Here is a 16471-nt window from a genome sequence, read left to right on the forward strand (position 1 = left end):
TTTCTTTCATTCAATTGCCTGTAAATAATATTAAAAACAGTTTAGTTAATAAGATTGGAAGACTTTGACAAGAAAGGCTAAACATAGCTGAGTGGTATATATGTTAAAAAGCAACACAAGTATATTTAATTAACAAGTCAACAAATAAAAGATAGTAATTGTAAAAGAATTAAAATGGTCCTCAAAATATGTCAAGTACAAGTATATTTACAAATTACTGACAAAAGTTGGCTTAATTATACCATTAGTGGCCTGTTGTTGTTCAAGGGTAAAAAGAAAATCTTTTAGTAAGGTTTCTGGAGAAAAAATAATGCATCCCCTGAATAGACTCTAAACTAGAGTCAAAATCACCCGTCGAAGCTTTCCCAACACAAGCAGGTTCATAACTCTTGTCATATTGGTTGAACTGATAATTATTAGTTTAGCATATTACCATAAAATCATTATTGCAATTATGCAATAATTTTTACAGGAAAAAAAAATAGTACCTTGTAGGCCTAATTTTGAAATTAAATAGCAATATTTTACCAAAGCAATATATAGATAGCAGGTCTAGGCAAACACATACAATTATTCACGTATACAGTAAACAATTCAAAATATCACAAAAACATGCGGACACTTTTACAGTTATACTATATTCAATTATTCATAATTTCTGGCAAAAGAACATCTAAGGTAAAATAAAAGGCAGGAAACAACCCTCATCCTTTTTTCTATAAAGAGGAAACCAAGCCGCATCTCTTGTTGAAAACCTGCGAACATTTGGCATAAAATAAGAGAAATATGTATCTCACATCCACATATGCCCAGTAAATAGTAAAAACATACCATAAATCGTCCTCACTACATAATTTCAGTTCCCACTGGATCAACAGAGAAATGAAGAGACAAAGATTTGTGGACAATAGGCTGGAACTTAGACAGCCATACCTGTTTTTCAAATCCAAAGATAACTTAGACTCTTGGTGTTCCTGTTATCCTCAAGGTATGGTTACAGTGGTAATAGTCCAGTTTTGTAAAACATATTTAATTTATATGAAAATATATTTTAATTTTGTTCATTAGATGTTCGTCTTAATAAGTTAATATGATCAAAATGAAAAATCTATAAGGATATCCTTGGAAGTGGGGTTTTGGAAGAACAAGGAAAGGAAGGGATTTTTTTTTAATTAAGAGAATTATATAATGCTTATTGAAATAAACAAAAGATTAGGACATTAAATTTATGTTCATCTTTCATTTTATTTCTTATTTTAAAAATTATTAAATTAGAGAATACTTATGAAAAGTTTGCACTCTCTTATCCCTCTAAAACCCCTTTTCCAACTATACTGAGTAAAAATGACAGTGACGACCAACAAATTAGAATTTTGCCTTTACCAAGAGAAAATGACAGCATGAATCCAAACAAAGTTTAGGATTTATATTGTTTACCGAAAAGGGATACATTTAGCAACATCTTCCATTTAAAATGTGGCATGAAGGTGAGGTTATAATCAGACACTAATGTACGTGCTACTTTAGATCAAAAGCAGTATGACAAAGACGAGCCTAAGTGTACAAATCTAAATGTGCAAGAAACAATAAATCAGGTCTCTTACATCTTTGTACTCTTTGCTGTTTACAAATATCTCAAATGCCTCAACTGCAAAAGAAATGTCATCATGCACCAGTACCAGTCAACAAGACCATGGTGAAAGAAAATGAGATGTTACAGACCATGAGATTAACATCACCTGAACGAAATCGTATCACAACTCCATGAGTATACTCCTTAGAGCTTGGACTAAGATTCAAACCTGGCAATCAAATAATAAGAACCCAGTTACAAAATCAAAACTCAGTGAAAAGTATATTCTTCATACTATAGCACATGAGATTCCCACTCCTACCAAGTGGGGTCAAGCAGAGAGGCTGTTTTCAAGATTTAAACCGGTCACCACCAGTCAGAACCTTACCATTTTGTCAAGGCTCGCCCTTATTTTTCATACTATTCTTTCACTAAAGTTTTGAACTATAGATAAGCCAACCAAGAAATTTAAAATTAAGTTAAAAACAAGGGAACAATTGTACAAGTGATGATGGAGCTGAAAACATACCTTGAGTAAATTGGACTACTAAGGAAGGAGATTCCAACATCATCAATGCCAGAGAGGCCAATGCATGTTCTGCTGGGTTACCCAATGCATCCTCATTAAATGATATCAGAAGCACAAACTCCAGTCCATGGTTGAACTCCTGGGCACAAAATTAATTAAAAGAAACCCCCAAAAAATATAACTGGAATCAGAAATAGGACATACCACAAAGAGACATGAACAAAAAAGTGGTCCATGAATCTAAAATACATAACAAATATCCAGAACATAGATGCATTTATGTCCATTTCCATTCAGAATTTGTAATGAGCATAGCATCTGTGGCCCTAGGTTACAATCAAATATGAATACGGACATTATTTAATGAACAGCGTTTAATTTATAGATCCAGAAGAAGAAAGTAACTTAGTCTAACCTCTCCTTTGCGAAATATAGAAAGCATTTCATCTGCCACTTCCGATTCATAATCCACATTAATTAATCCCTGAAACAGAAATCAAACGAGGGCCAAGTAAAACTGTTGACACACGGTGGTTCACTCATGAATTACCGAAAAATAAAGAAACAGAGAATCGGTGTTTACATGTTGGTGCATACATGGCAGTAAGTCATTACATGGTCCTTGAGAACCTTCAAGTAGAAGGGATTCTCGTAAAACTTTTCTAGATTTTCCTTCTTCTGAAACCGCATAAATAGAGCATGCGTGAAGCGCTCAGGATTTGGAGCAGAAACGCGCCCTAGAGGATCAACAAGAAGGACAGAAGGTCATCATCTTATGAAAAAAAAAGTGTTGCCGTCTCATTGGCAACAAAAACCTAAGACTATGATGCAGTTAGATAATGGATATTAATAGGATGTATGCGGCTCCACCTAATGAAATTGCAACAACACCGCCCATTTGGTACTGCGTTGTGTACAAATAATCGAGCATGTCGTTCTCTTCCTCTTCAGACAAATCCTGCTTTGCCTTGAGTAGACAAATGTGTTCCACAATTTTTCTAGATGAAATTGAAACGGTCATCGCCATATTCGTGAAAATTGGAAGATGAAAGTGTAACGAGGATAAATGAGAGAGACCTTTTCCTCTCGGAACCTAGGTTGGAGCTTCGCTCGTCCACGCCAGAGAGAACCGTTATCCTTTGATTCCTTCGCGCACTCTTGAATCGGTTCCAGTGGTAAGCTGGAAAAGGAATTCGAATTAATGCAGTAACGGTGATGTTGCGCTAAATCTAGATCAATGGAAACTCACTCACCGTGAAAAGAGAGAGAGGTTTGGGCGAATCGATGAGGAACACAAATAGAAATACAAGTGCTATAGCTTGAGCATTGCATGGCAAAACCCATTTTCTGCTTCTTTGCGCTTTGCTTCTTCGATAAAAGCGAGGGAGAGAGAGAGAGAGAGAGAGGTATATCACTAAACTAAAGCAACATATTCTCACGACAAAAATGGGTGGACTGGGAAAAACCAACGCCTTTCATTTAAATACCACGCAAAATTTGGCGCCTTACATTTTAAGTGAACTACGCTTTCTGTTGGAAACTGCCACACCTCTTCTTACTTACTGTATCATTTATTTTTTTATTTGCAACCTGTTTACACAACGTTCAAATTTACATTTCTTCCTTTCTATAATGCAACAATTTTAATTTTCTATAATTTTACAATCATCGCTATTACAGTTATTTACATACAACTTCACTGTCATTCTCTCAACAATTCACCATCCATTTTTATTTTCTTTCTGTTATCTCCCTAGTCCCTCCCTTTTTTTTTTCTTAAATCAACGGCTGACTGTGCGCCCACGTACATGAGCATGTTTTCCTTTCATTTTTCTCCAAGATTTATTTTCCAAAAAAGAAAATCAACGGATTGAATTATTTCATTAATCCTTTTTTTATGTCTGTTGTTTGCAAATCTTTTTAGTACTTTCACAGCTTGCTTTGAACTCAGGATTCTCAGACTCTTTCTGCAACCTCTAATTTACCTATCAAGTTATGCTGCAGTGTGATAATATTTATTACTGAGCATAGCCGTAATTAAGATCTACGTCTACATAGACAAAGCTTAATAGAATTGTTTCTGGCTTCCATTGGGGTAGGTTACAATCTCAAGTTGAACAAAGTGCAGCTTTTGTTTCACTTAATGAATTGAAAGAAAAGAAATTTGAACTTTCGATCTAGTATTTTTTGTATATAAAGTTACAAGATTTGGACATTAATTATAACATGGTTTTAATATACAAGGATTCACAAATTAATACGAGTTATTACACAGATCACAACAGTCCATTAGCTGCAGCCTTCATGTATAAAAATTGAAAACAAATAAGAGTAGGGCAGAGCAGCAAGAACTTCCTGAATATTTCTCACACTGCTAATCTAGTTTAGACTGACTGATAAGTTTCTATTTTAACTAATACAACACTAGTTGAGAGTTAATCAGGAACTGTTTAAATTCTGAAAAAGCTCTGGAAGATGGGCATTGGTCAGCTTCGTTCTCTTGCTGATTTCACTCTTCTTCTTCTTAGGCTTTGGCTTGGAAGAAATGCCTTGAATTTGTGCTGCACTCCTCCTCTTGGCAGTGTTAGTGGCAGGCTTCATTCCATTCTTTTGAAGATCCTTCTCTATATCAATCATATCACGAGGCAATTCAATACTCCGGAAAAGCTGTTTCAGATCATCATCCACCTTAATATGCACTTTGGGATCATTAGGGTAGGCAATGTCTTCCTGAGAATCAAAGTTGGACAGCAGCCAAATCTGCCCCGCAGCTTTCAAAGCCTAAAAACCGAAAGCTTTATAAGATCCTATTCCGTGAGAAACCAATTATTTGCGAGATTTTAACTCTTTAACTTCTACAAAAACATGGACTAGCACTAATAGTCACAAGTCATCCGATTAATGATGTCATATAACTACTTTATCAAATAATTGTATTCTTATTTACATAATTCAATAAAAATAAACCAAATATTCACTCTTCCATTTATATATCACTCTTCCATAAAAATAAACTAAATATTTAGGGTTTAGAGTTTATATAAATTCTTATTTACATAATTCAATAAAAATAAACTAAATGTTCACTCTTCCATTTATATCTCAGCATCATGTAAACCTCAATAAGAAAAGAGGATGATCTTTAAAAAGAAAAAGACAAAACAAATGCAGAGAAGTGAAAGGAGGAGAATTTCAATTGTTTTTTTCTACTACTAGCCATAATACCCCCTGCAGTAAGAACATTTGAAATTCTGCATGTTAACACAGCTTAAAATCTAATAAGTGAGAAAAAAGCAGGAAAGATTGCACCACATTCAAGCTAGCAACACCTTACACGGCAATATTTTGTAATGACTAATTAAAAAATAATTTTATTTACTCGGTACTATCCTTAATGCTATAATGGAAAATGTTAGGAGAAAGTGGCAAAATATATTTATAAAACGCACTAATGTGCATTCATGTTTCTCCAAAATACATTATGTACACAAGAGTCCCATATGTAAGAAATAAGAACAGACATATATCTAACGAAGTCACTGTAAATCAATGCCAAGAAATGTTCATTGTTAGGGGGGAAGTGGGGAACCTAATAAAAGTCATTTTACCTGCAAGTCTTCCATCACAGTCGGATACGCATCCTTTAGGTCAATAACAGCAAGACCCTCTGGATACTTTCGTATCAGATGTAGAAGCTCAGTTTTGTCCTTAAGACCATACTTTGACTATAGGCCAAAAGCAAACGGAAGAAGCATAAGTTATTTAGCAAAGGAACTTCTAAATATGAATGTTCAGGCATATGCATGAATAAAAGTAACCTTGTAAGAGAATCGTTGCCCATCATAGTTTACTTTCGGGTTTTTCCTCAAATTCTCAAAGACATCTTTGTTAGCCTTCATGTCAACATAGCACGCCTCATTTATCTGCTCTGGTGTCAAAGCTTGCCGTGTCTGTCAGCAAAGCAAACACATGCAAGAAATCAATATGGTCACAACAAATAAACTCCTGATGGTGGGTTTTCTTAGGTTGGTCATCCGTAAATGCAATAGTTACTTGAGGCATATGACAATCCCTAAACCTCGGAATAAGGCAACCCCCCAAACTTTTGTACGTGTGTGTGTGCAATTTCAACTTAAGAAAGGACAGGGATAGTCTGAAAGGTAGGTGTATCAATCACCATCTCAGATTCATTATCCACAAATTAACTTCAAGAAGCAAAAATCTCCTAGCCAGTGTTTTAGGAAAACAATTTTGAAATTTAGTACTGAAGGCTTTTTAGATAAATTTCTCAATAAACACTTATAGAATAAGAAAATAAGAAGATAAAGTGAATTAAACTTCTCCTAAAGTTAAAATTAACTTATGCACTTCAACTTTCATAGAAGCCCTCTCATCTAACTTCTCGAAAATTTGATTTTAACCTATGCATTAACAAAGATTAACTTTGGAAGAAGCTTAATTCATTTAACCTTATTAATTTATTCTCGTGTTTCTTATTTCTTTTTCATATAGGGCACTATTTAAATAGCTTTCCCCATAAACATTAATAGAAGAAAAAAATAAAAAGGCAAATGAATCGAGTTTCTACATAAGCTATAATAAACGTGTGCACTTCACTTTTATAAAAGCTCTTTCCATTTAACTTTTCCATAAACTAAGGTGTATAAAGTGGTTTTAATTTATGGAAAAACTTATTCTCTTCTCGTGTAAGCGCTTATGACAAAAATTTATCCAAACAAAGCCTAAGAGACTCTCGAAAATTTATCCAAACAGGGTGTGTTTCTAACAGCCGACCGCATGCAAGTGGCAAGCAAAATTCCTTTCCTATTTGTTCATCTCATGCATATCTCTCACTAGTACAGTAGTATCATATAAAACGGGTAATAAAACTGCGAACTCGATTAAGCAAGGAGCAATATATTTGCGCAATTTGTATAAGTACCTCTAGAAGGAGGTCAATAACACGCTTCATCTGAGCACCCACAGGGGATTTGCGTATGCTGTTAATATGCTGAAGCCTCTCGGTGTCGCTGGAAAACTTAACCGGAGGAACCGCATTTCTTCCGTTGGCCGAGGCGGAGGCAGATTTTTGGGCAGCGGCCTTGCTTGCTGCAATGCTCGACAGCGTGGTCTGGCACTTCTCTTGCTGCTTCTTGAACTTCTCTAGCCTCTCCTGCAACGCCATCTGAAGATCCAAACACGCACACGGTGGTTGCTCACTTTGAAATTCGAATTGGGCAAAACCCTAATCCTAATAGCGTGCAGTAAGGTAAGTAGTGAGTATTGAGTTTTGAATGCCCTAATTTTGCAAGGAAAGGAAAGTTGAAAAGAAGTAGCGATGGTGTGTAGCGAATTGCAGATAGCCAGGTGAGAAAGAGAGAGACGCTAACCTCAAATGGAAGCAAAGACTTTTGCGTTACTGAATGGGCTTTGGTTTGTGTAGAGACTGCGGCTATTTTAATTACGCTCTTGGTCAATGGAGTCAGGATAAATATGTTTTCTAAAATAATTCTCTCTATGTATAAATTAAAAATTATTATCTTAAATAAATTATTTTTTAAAACTTTAAAATGTAAATCGAATTTATTTTTAAATTAAAATTTATATCATAACATAAATTATTTATCATTAATTTAAAATATAATTTATATATTTAAAATATTTATTTATTACAAAATTTAATTACAAATAATTTATTTATTCAGGGTATTCATTTATTATAATTTCTAGTAATGTAAAAAAAATTATCTTGTACGTTTTACAATTTAAAATATTAATTAATATCAAAATTAATAAATATATTATTATTAATAGTTTTATATTCATATAGTGTGTTTGTTTCCTCGTAAATATTGAGTTGGGAATGTGATATTCTTATGTTTGTTTAGTGTTTTACAAAAATATTCTTGAATATGATTTAGTTTTGAGAAATTCGTCATGACTCACTTTATTTTAATTCTTATAGTGGAGGATAGAAAAGTTGTATTTCCATTAAAATATGAGAAGTTATATTAATACACTTTTCAATTTTTTTATTATAATTAATATAAAAATTTTAAATATTTTTTAAAATGTTAAAATCTCACCAAACATGTATTTAAAAATTCTCATAAATAACATTTCAATAATAATATTTTTAAAATTGTCATCTCTAAAAAAAATTAGTAACATACTTTAAAACAAACATCTCCTAATAACTATCACCATATATTAAAAAGGATGTCATAATTTTACATAAGGCTAACTTAATGTTCATCATTAATATTATTTATACTCATATCAGTCATTATTAATATATTCCATGAATTTATAAGAAACATATCTAAACAAGTTCAATTCTCTAACTTCTAAAAACATTATCAAATTAAAAATTTAGTACGCATACCTAGGACAATGCTCTCAACTTTTAGATGTCCAACTCTAAACTACTTCATCTATTAGTTGCAAACGCAAATAAATGGAGAGGTGAAAAGGATGAAAAAATATAACTGAAAAGGGAAAATATGCATAAACAAACAAATAAAAGTGGAAATGGTGAAGATGGGAAAAACATATTATTTCGGTGTACTTAAAGATCTCTCATCATTTAGACTAAGGGTAACTTGTAAATATCATCTATTTTTAACCTATTGAACCATAATTTCAAAGAAAAAATTGTGATGACATAACAAGCATCAAAACAAACAATATATTGAACCTAATGATTCTAACGATGTCAGTAAATTTATGATCGAAACATTGGCGACAAAAGGAGGGCCTAGCTCACTCATACCCCTTAACCTCAAATAGAGAACTTGTTTTGATATGTTTAAAAGTATAGTATTGTTTATGAATCGAGACTAAAAATAGTTTATAAACAGATTTCCTCCTTAATCCATCAAGACACCTTTTAAAGGATAAAATTGCGATGATCAAACAAATACCAAAGTGAAGAATACCTCAAACATGGTGACCTTATTATCATCAACGAACTTACAATTGGAACATAAATGTTCTTACCATAATGTACTAAAATGGAACAGTTATTCTACAAGGTCTTCTTCTTTATTTGTCCTTAGATGTTAAATCAGGTTGTCTTCAATCTTCGTCCAAAATGTTTTAGAGGTACCTATGAAAAGAACTTTGATGATCAAGTTGGTATACTTTTGATTTTATAACATATCATATACATAACTTTTATTGACTAATCGCATTTTTTTTTTGTTTTCGCTAATTCCATAATTGCTGCAACTATACAAGAAGATTGACCGAGTTGGAAATCCAACTCAATATATTGATATTACAACTGAGCATATATGTTGATGTAATCAATACATGTAATATAAGGTGATTTAACCAAATTCTTAACAAGGTTTATATCTTCTCTCATAATTTTTGCAATCTAACTTTATGGTTGGTTAATATTAATCAGCTCGAATGACTTTAGTGGCCATGGATCAAACTCTATAATGGATGTCACAGATACCTTTATGGATCTCCTCAATCATGTAACGATCCGCCACGGTCTCTACACTTAGTGGAATCGCACTACAACTAGTTAACTAAGAGAATATTAAACTGGATAACACATACATACAGACATAAATATAAAGATCGAAATAATTAAGTTTCTGTATATAAAATATAGCACCATATATGTACAGTCATCCCAAAATATTCCTTAGTGCCGGTCAAGCACTGACAAAAAAAATGTTACCCAGAATGGTAACTCAAAACACGAGACTCAGCTCCTCGTCTCACAACGATCATCTCTACTCCCAAGCTATCCCTGACCTGCTCCCATACCAAGTATGATCATCGCAGTTCCACCACATGGAAAACAAAAGGGTAAGCTAGAATTCAAAGATCAATAATACAAGTACAGAATAAAAATCTATATTACACATGCATCTCAAATCCTGTCCCTAAGGAACCTTTCATCTCAATCAATCATTCATTCATCAAACATGAAGTCAAACACCACACTTCATCATATTAATAATCATGCAATGAATGCAACTCATGACAGATATGCATACATATCAATTATCTAATGCGTCGTCACGCATACACCTAGGAGATCTCCATAACAATAGAGCTGTACAAGTGACATTCCATCCTACCGAAACCACCCCAACCGTTTTCACGCCCAATGCGCCCGCTCGGTCACAGCTAAACAGGATATATAATCCTCACTCGGGTTTACTCGGATGATGTCACTTACACACTTGGAAGTCCAGATCCACCGTCAGGTATAACACAGCTGGGTACGGGCTTACCACGACCTTGGCATGCATTAACCAAGTCAATTGTGGAGTTCGCCCACCGACTATCCGCAAGGATCCACGCACCTTCCCGAGTACTTGGTTAAGGGAATAACCCTCGACCTCATACCCCGCTCCAACACTAGCTAAGGACTTAGAGGAGACTCGCCCAACCCAGTGGCCTATCTGAGCACCACTCTCCCAAATCCAGTGGCCTCCCAGAGCACCACTCTCATATATCAGTGGCCTATCCAAGCACCACTCTCAAGAGACTCTATGTGAGCTCTTCCAGTTCGAAATATTTTTCCTCTCCTCAAGTCCTAGGCTAGACTCATGCCATAGGCATCACATGCAATCATGCATCATACATCATAATGGTCTGCCCACCATCATGATCAACAACCATACACATGTCATAAGACATCACATGCAATAATGCATCATACATCATAAATGGTCTACCTACCATTATGATCAATACATACCATATGAACGTATCATATTCAAACATTCATATATATCATCACAAAGCATACATATGAATCACACCTCACCATACATCATATATCATACATACATGATCTAAAACTTCAACTTTAAACATGCATAAGCATCAATTCATTCATAAATATATTCAAGCACAGTGTCGTCAACTCGCGCCTGGCCTAACACCAACCCAAGAGCTCTAAGTTCTTCCACGCCTGACACGCTCAACCTGCGCCCGGCCTAAAACTATTCAGAGAGTTCAAAACTCTCATCCAAACTAACAAATTCAGCCACATGCAAACAATCTAGCTTCCCTTACCTGAAGATTGGCTCAGATAGCCAAAGACTGAACAAAAGTAGAATTTCCCCTCGAGGCTCAACTCGAAACTTCAATCCTCCCAAAACAAGCTTTCTAATCTGAATTTCAAGAAAAGACAGAAGGAGTTATTGATCTAGAGGAGAAAAGGAGTTAAACAGAGAAATTTGGGAGAGAAAGGAGCTCACTGACCCAGAGACCTTCTCTCTAAAACTTCTCTCTAGAACCAGAACTCCTCACGGCCCCCCCCCCTCACCCCTATTTATAGGCAATCCGGAGTGGCCAGAACGGCCCGTACCGATACCGGAACGGCCTGTTCTGAACTCCCATATCACACACAAAATTCACGCCCAGAACGGCCCGTTCTGAAATCAGAACGGCCCGTTCCGGGACTCATCCGGAATGGCCCGTTCTCCCTCTGGAACAGCCTGTTCTCCCTCCGGAACGGCCCGTTCTCCCTCTGGAACAGCCCGTTCTCCCTCCGGAACGGCCCATTCTCCCTCCGGAACGGCCCGTTCTCCTTCCTATAACAGCCCGTTCTCCTTGCCGGAACGGCCCGTTCTCAACTACAATATGTAGTTCAATTCAGTAGTGTGGAACGGCCCGTTCCAGTTTGGGAACGGCCCGTTCTGGGCTACTGAATCAGCCTTTTTTTTTTCTTTTTTTTTTTTACAATGTTACAAATCACACCGTGTTTGATCTTTTGTTAAACATCTAAGAAAAAGGATAAATGATACCTTTATTGAAAAGCTCATTTGTTTAAATGACAAAGTGACATTATTTAGTCTTGATCTTTTTAGTTACTAGTTTGTTTTCTAAAAGTAACCCATTGTTGAGATAATTTCAAATATTTATCATCCAACCTTTGTCCTCAACCTTGCCATCCAATATTGTTTTGATTTTAAAACTTGGAATTGTAATAGTTTTTTGGATGGTCATCTTGTGTTGACTAAGACATTTGGTGTTGGCCAATTTAGACAAAAGTTTGGCCTTGTAGATTTTATCTAGAGAAATATGCTAAATCTTAAAGTCATTAAAGTAAGAAATTAACTAAGAGACTAGATGATAATACCTTTGAAGATGAGGTTCCTTTATTTGACAAGTTCCTCTGACTTGTTATGTGATCAATTATGAGTCATTACAACTTTTCCAAATTTTTGACTCCAACATCTTTCGCCAACCTTAACTATGCCAATAATACTTTGTATTTTACTTGATTATTGGTGACTCTGAATTTGAACTTTATAGCTTGTTCCAACATGATATCTTTAGGTCTTCCAATAATAATATATGTTCAATTGCCCCTAATATTAGATGAACCATCAACATGTAGAATCCATCATTGTTCCTTCTATTCCGGTACTAGAGTCAACTTGGTAATAAAGTCGACTAAACATTGAGTTGTCCTTTACTTTCATACCTTATTCCATACTTAAACAACTATGTTAACAATGTTATCATATGACATGTCAGTTATGGCTTTGAGTATTTGTTTGATTGGATAATCAGTTTTAACTATAATTTGATGGCTTTGAAAATAAGGACAAAGATGAAGATGCCAAGATAAAGTTAAAATGAAAATGCAATTTGGTATCTCATTTTTGTATCCTACAAAACATGACTTATAAAATAAATAAGAACTTGCCTTTTACCATTTTCTTGGTGCATTGCATATGTGGAATCTTTTGAGCTTCAAGTGGATTGAGCAAATTTGTGATTTTGCCAAGTGCAGAAAACACCATCATGCCAGGTGCAAACTTCATGGCATTGGGCGTGATTTGGGTTAAGGGTTATTTGCCTCATCGACACAGGGCACGAGATTGATAATGTCAAACATGAGTAGAGGAAAGTTCTTTAACTTGGTTACATCGGATGTGAGTTGAATGGCATCAAGTGTAAGAGTCTTAAAGCTTTTTATCTTGGTGACATTAGACCCTAATTGAGTGTCACCATGCGTGATCGAAACAAAGACTTTTTGCTTAGATGACGTTCGATGCTAGTGTGGTGACGTCGAGTGTAAGTTAGACAAAGGTTATCTACCTAAAATGAGGTCCAACATAGATTTTGGCTACGCCAAGCATGAGAGCAACATGGACTCTCTGCTTCATCCATGCCAAGCACAGGTAGATTACTGTCGGGTATGGACGAGTCAAAGACTCTCTGTCTCATTTCATGACAAGCATAAGGAGAACGACATTGGGCATGGATTATTGTTTAATAAATATGTGTTGTTTTCTTACCCAAGTGTCAAACATATGTATGCTTGTTAGATCTATTATATGTTGTATGTTGCTTGTTCTTTATACATTAATCTAGGGATAATGTACATAAATGAATAAACTATAGGAATATAACACGAGTTGTATATTGTGAAGTGTTGAGTAGTTATGTTGGAAATGTCAAAGGCATGATGTTAAATTGTGTTGATCGACATAGAATTAGAAAAGATGTTGTTTCTAAAAGTTGAATATCTTATTGTAAGGATATGATGTTATGGTGTTCTACGAGCTTAGTTGTTAAAAAATCTTCTTACGAAATTTACCCTTAAAATGGATTATTGACTCACCTTTAAGATCTTAGTTGATGCCATATGTGAAAAAGGTCACAACATATTGTTTATAAGTAACCATAGTTCAAGGGTCAGGTTGAGCTATACTGATTATAAAGTGACCAATGTTGATCCATATGGGCCCAAATTGAACTATACATGTATAAAGTGACCAAATTAGAGTAAGGTACAAGGTCGAAGGCCAAAATCTCTAACTAAGTATTAGAAGGGACGCAATATTTAGAAAGTAGTCTACAAACTACTCTCATAAGAGACTTAGTTATGCATGCTAATGTCGTGGTAGACCCACATCCAAACTGTCTTACCCTAACAAGAATACTAAATTTTCTTAGATTAAGTGACGAAATTCAAGAAACCATGTTATTGTGGATTTTTACCCAAATTGGTATTTGATCTTGCTTGATTGAAAAGATTGTGTTGTTGTTGGTTCAATAGTGTAAAGACATTTAAACTGTCCAATAGTGAAAAGATTGTGCACGTGTTGTTGAGTTTATGACTGGTGTTGTGCATATGCTATGTTGTGTGTTGCTTAAGTTGACTAATGTGTTACACTATTTATATGGCATGTTGATGGGTTGATGCTTATATGATAATATTGTATGTTGGTAAGTTGCAAGATGATGATGTGTGAAAACAAGTTTAGTTGTTAAAGTGGGTAATGTAGTCATTTTTTCTTATATACTTACTATATTCTTTAAATAATAACCCTTACATGTTTTCTTATGCTTGGATTGCGATGGTTATATTAATATGGGAGCATGACAAGAATATGTTGGAGGTAGTGTTGTTTGAGGCCATGTTGGCGATGATGTTGGTGACCCTTTGAGCTACTTTGATGAAGTTGGTGTGGCATATTACTTAATTGACAACCTAGGTTTATATACATTATAGTTCTAGGATTATTTTGTGTGCGTGTAGAACATGATGTAGTTCCATGAGGGGAAACATTTGTAAATTTTCAATTGGCTTCCCCTTACTCTTATACATATATTATACATGTTTATTCAAAATTGTTTGTATTTTGACCTTATAAAACTAAATATATGTTTTCTTTTTACTACTAGTAGTTAGATCCTTAAATGTAATGATCATAGTAGATCGTTGCACAATTTCTTCTTCTAGTATTAATATTTAAACCATAAGTTCATTGATATTATTAGCAACATCACATTCTAAATATTGTTTATTTCGGTATTTATAGAATCGTCACAATTTTATTATCGAAAAAACATATCGATATATTAAAGAAAAAATATTTATAAATTATTTTTAATTCTGATTCCAAAAAAACAAATTATGCCTTTTAAGCATTAAAAAAAAACTTATCATCTCTAAATAAGACAATACAATAAATGAAATAGATAAAAAATACCGGTGTTCTTTCGATGTCGAGGGAGAAAATGCAAATGAGGAGAACCTTGTTACGTGTGGAAGAAAAAAAGGAAGAGAACTAGAGAAGTGTTTTTCTTTGTCCCTTCTATTAATTGCACCGAGTAGTTTGCAGGTAAAATTTCGAAAAGTCAATGCTTTTGTGTAAGGAATAGCAGAAAGCGACAAAAATAAACATGTGAATGAAAAAAAAATAAAATAGAGAGAATAATTGGTTTCGGTAATCAAAGGAAAAAGTGTTCTATATACCAACACATGAAAGCTTAGGACTTGGTTTTATTGAATAGTTAAATGATGAAATATATTGCATCTAATTTGATATAATAACATGAAGAAACTCTAAAACATATTAATTTCCTGGTAAATGGTAACAAACTATTTAAATTATTAAATATATCAACGGCGAAAATTAATATTTAATCAGCACACTTGACCAGTTGATGAAATTGTAACTGTTTATTTTGGAAGGCTTGTTAGTTGTTATAGTTTAAACGAATTACGTAATACTCACTAAGATTTTGTTTTTAGAACTACTCGCTAAGATTGTTAAACCATGTTGAAGTGTTTAATCTCATCACTGCTGTAATTTTAGGTAATTATTATTCAACTACAGGCTTGTATCTTGTAGAAATTTTGAGGACGAAGAAATTATTTGATATATAATGCAATTAAATATTAATATTTCTTCATAAGAGAAATTATAGCTATAAACGAAAATTTGAAAAATATCCGTGATCATTGTAATTATTTTTTTTTTTCGTCCCTGGAGTATCTACCGCCAACAACAGTGACTAATCTCCTCGCTACATTGGAGGCACCTCAAAGGGTGGGATAGCTGGTCCCAAGATTTAACGCGGCTGCATACACAAGGCAGGATTCGATCATTGTAATTATTTTGATACATTTATATTATTTATATTATATATATATATTTTATTTCTTTTCACCGAAACAGTCGTATTAATATTAGTGGGAAAAAACTCCGTAGCTCATTAATCGTAAAAAACTTAAAAAAATATTATAAAATAAAATAAAAAAGTACGGTTAGCTTGAGAATAGTCGAATAAAGTAATACTGTAAAAAAAAAAAAAAGTTGAAGAAAGTAGTTAAAACTTACAAGATTAAAGACCTAAAAGAATATGAAGAAAAAAAAATGATATTGTCTTCTTTTCTAGGTGTTAAAAAAAATGAAAAAGATATTTCACCTAAAAAAATATATATATCTTTGTTAGTTGTTATAAATTTATCTCTCTTCTATCTATTTTGTCATTCTTGTGTCATTTTTTTTATATCTATAATGTTATTAAAGGAAATTATTTTATTTAATGTCCGTATTTTTAAAATTTTTTATTTATACAGTTACTAT

The 16471-nt window shown here is 33.9% G+C and overlaps 2 protein-coding genes across 4 annotated transcripts; both read right to left on the reverse strand.

Annotated features, from left to right (window-relative positions):
- Positions 1–553: 553 nt before the first annotated feature.
- On the reverse strand, positions 554–3562 carry LOC109801464 (Stress responsive alpha-beta barrel domain protein). 2 transcript variants are annotated; one of them, XM_020362537.3, is made up of 10 exons: positions 3356–3561; positions 3180–3282; positions 2973–3100; positions 2700–2839; positions 2518–2586; positions 2103–2241; positions 1740–1802; positions 1605–1648; positions 832–933; positions 554–755 (listed from the first exon to the last, which is right to left on the reverse strand). In XM_020362537.3, exons 1-9 carry the CDS (start codon positions 3444–3446, stop codon positions 847–849), a joined length of 864 nt encoding a protein of 287 aa, XP_020218126.2. In that variant the 5' UTR covers positions 3447–3561; the 3' UTR covers positions 554–755; positions 832–846. The 2 variants fall into 2 exon arrangements, with proteins under 2 accessions (XP_020218126.2, XP_020218127.2); XM_020362538.3 differs by lacking the exon at positions 832–933 and having other exon boundaries at positions 3356–3562.
- Positions 3563–4250: 688 nt separating this feature from the next.
- On the reverse strand, positions 4251–7581 carry LOC109799827 (transcription initiation factor IIE subunit beta). Of its 2 annotated transcripts, none has more exons than XM_020360462.2 (5): positions 7493–7581; positions 7045–7353; positions 5921–6052; positions 5711–5827; positions 4251–4883 (listed from the first exon to the last, which is right to left on the reverse strand). In XM_020360462.2, the coding sequence occupies exons 2-5, from the start codon at positions 7285–7287 to the stop codon at positions 4542–4544; spliced, it is 834 nt and encodes a 277-aa protein (XP_020216051.1). In that variant the 5' UTR covers positions 7288–7353; positions 7493–7581; the 3' UTR covers positions 4251–4541. The 2 variants fall into 2 exon arrangements, with proteins under 2 accessions (XP_020216051.1, XP_020216052.1); XM_020360463.2 differs by having other exon boundaries at positions 7045–7287; positions 7493–7549.
- Between the last annotated feature and the right edge of the window lie 8890 nt (positions 7582–16471).

Source organism: Cajanus cajan, chromosome 2 (genome assembly GCF_000230855.2).
Source record: "Cajanus cajan strain Asha chromosome 2, NIPB_CcT2T_4, whole genome shotgun sequence".
Taxonomy (NCBI): domain Eukaryota; kingdom Viridiplantae; phylum Streptophyta; class Magnoliopsida; order Fabales; family Fabaceae; genus Cajanus; species Cajanus cajan.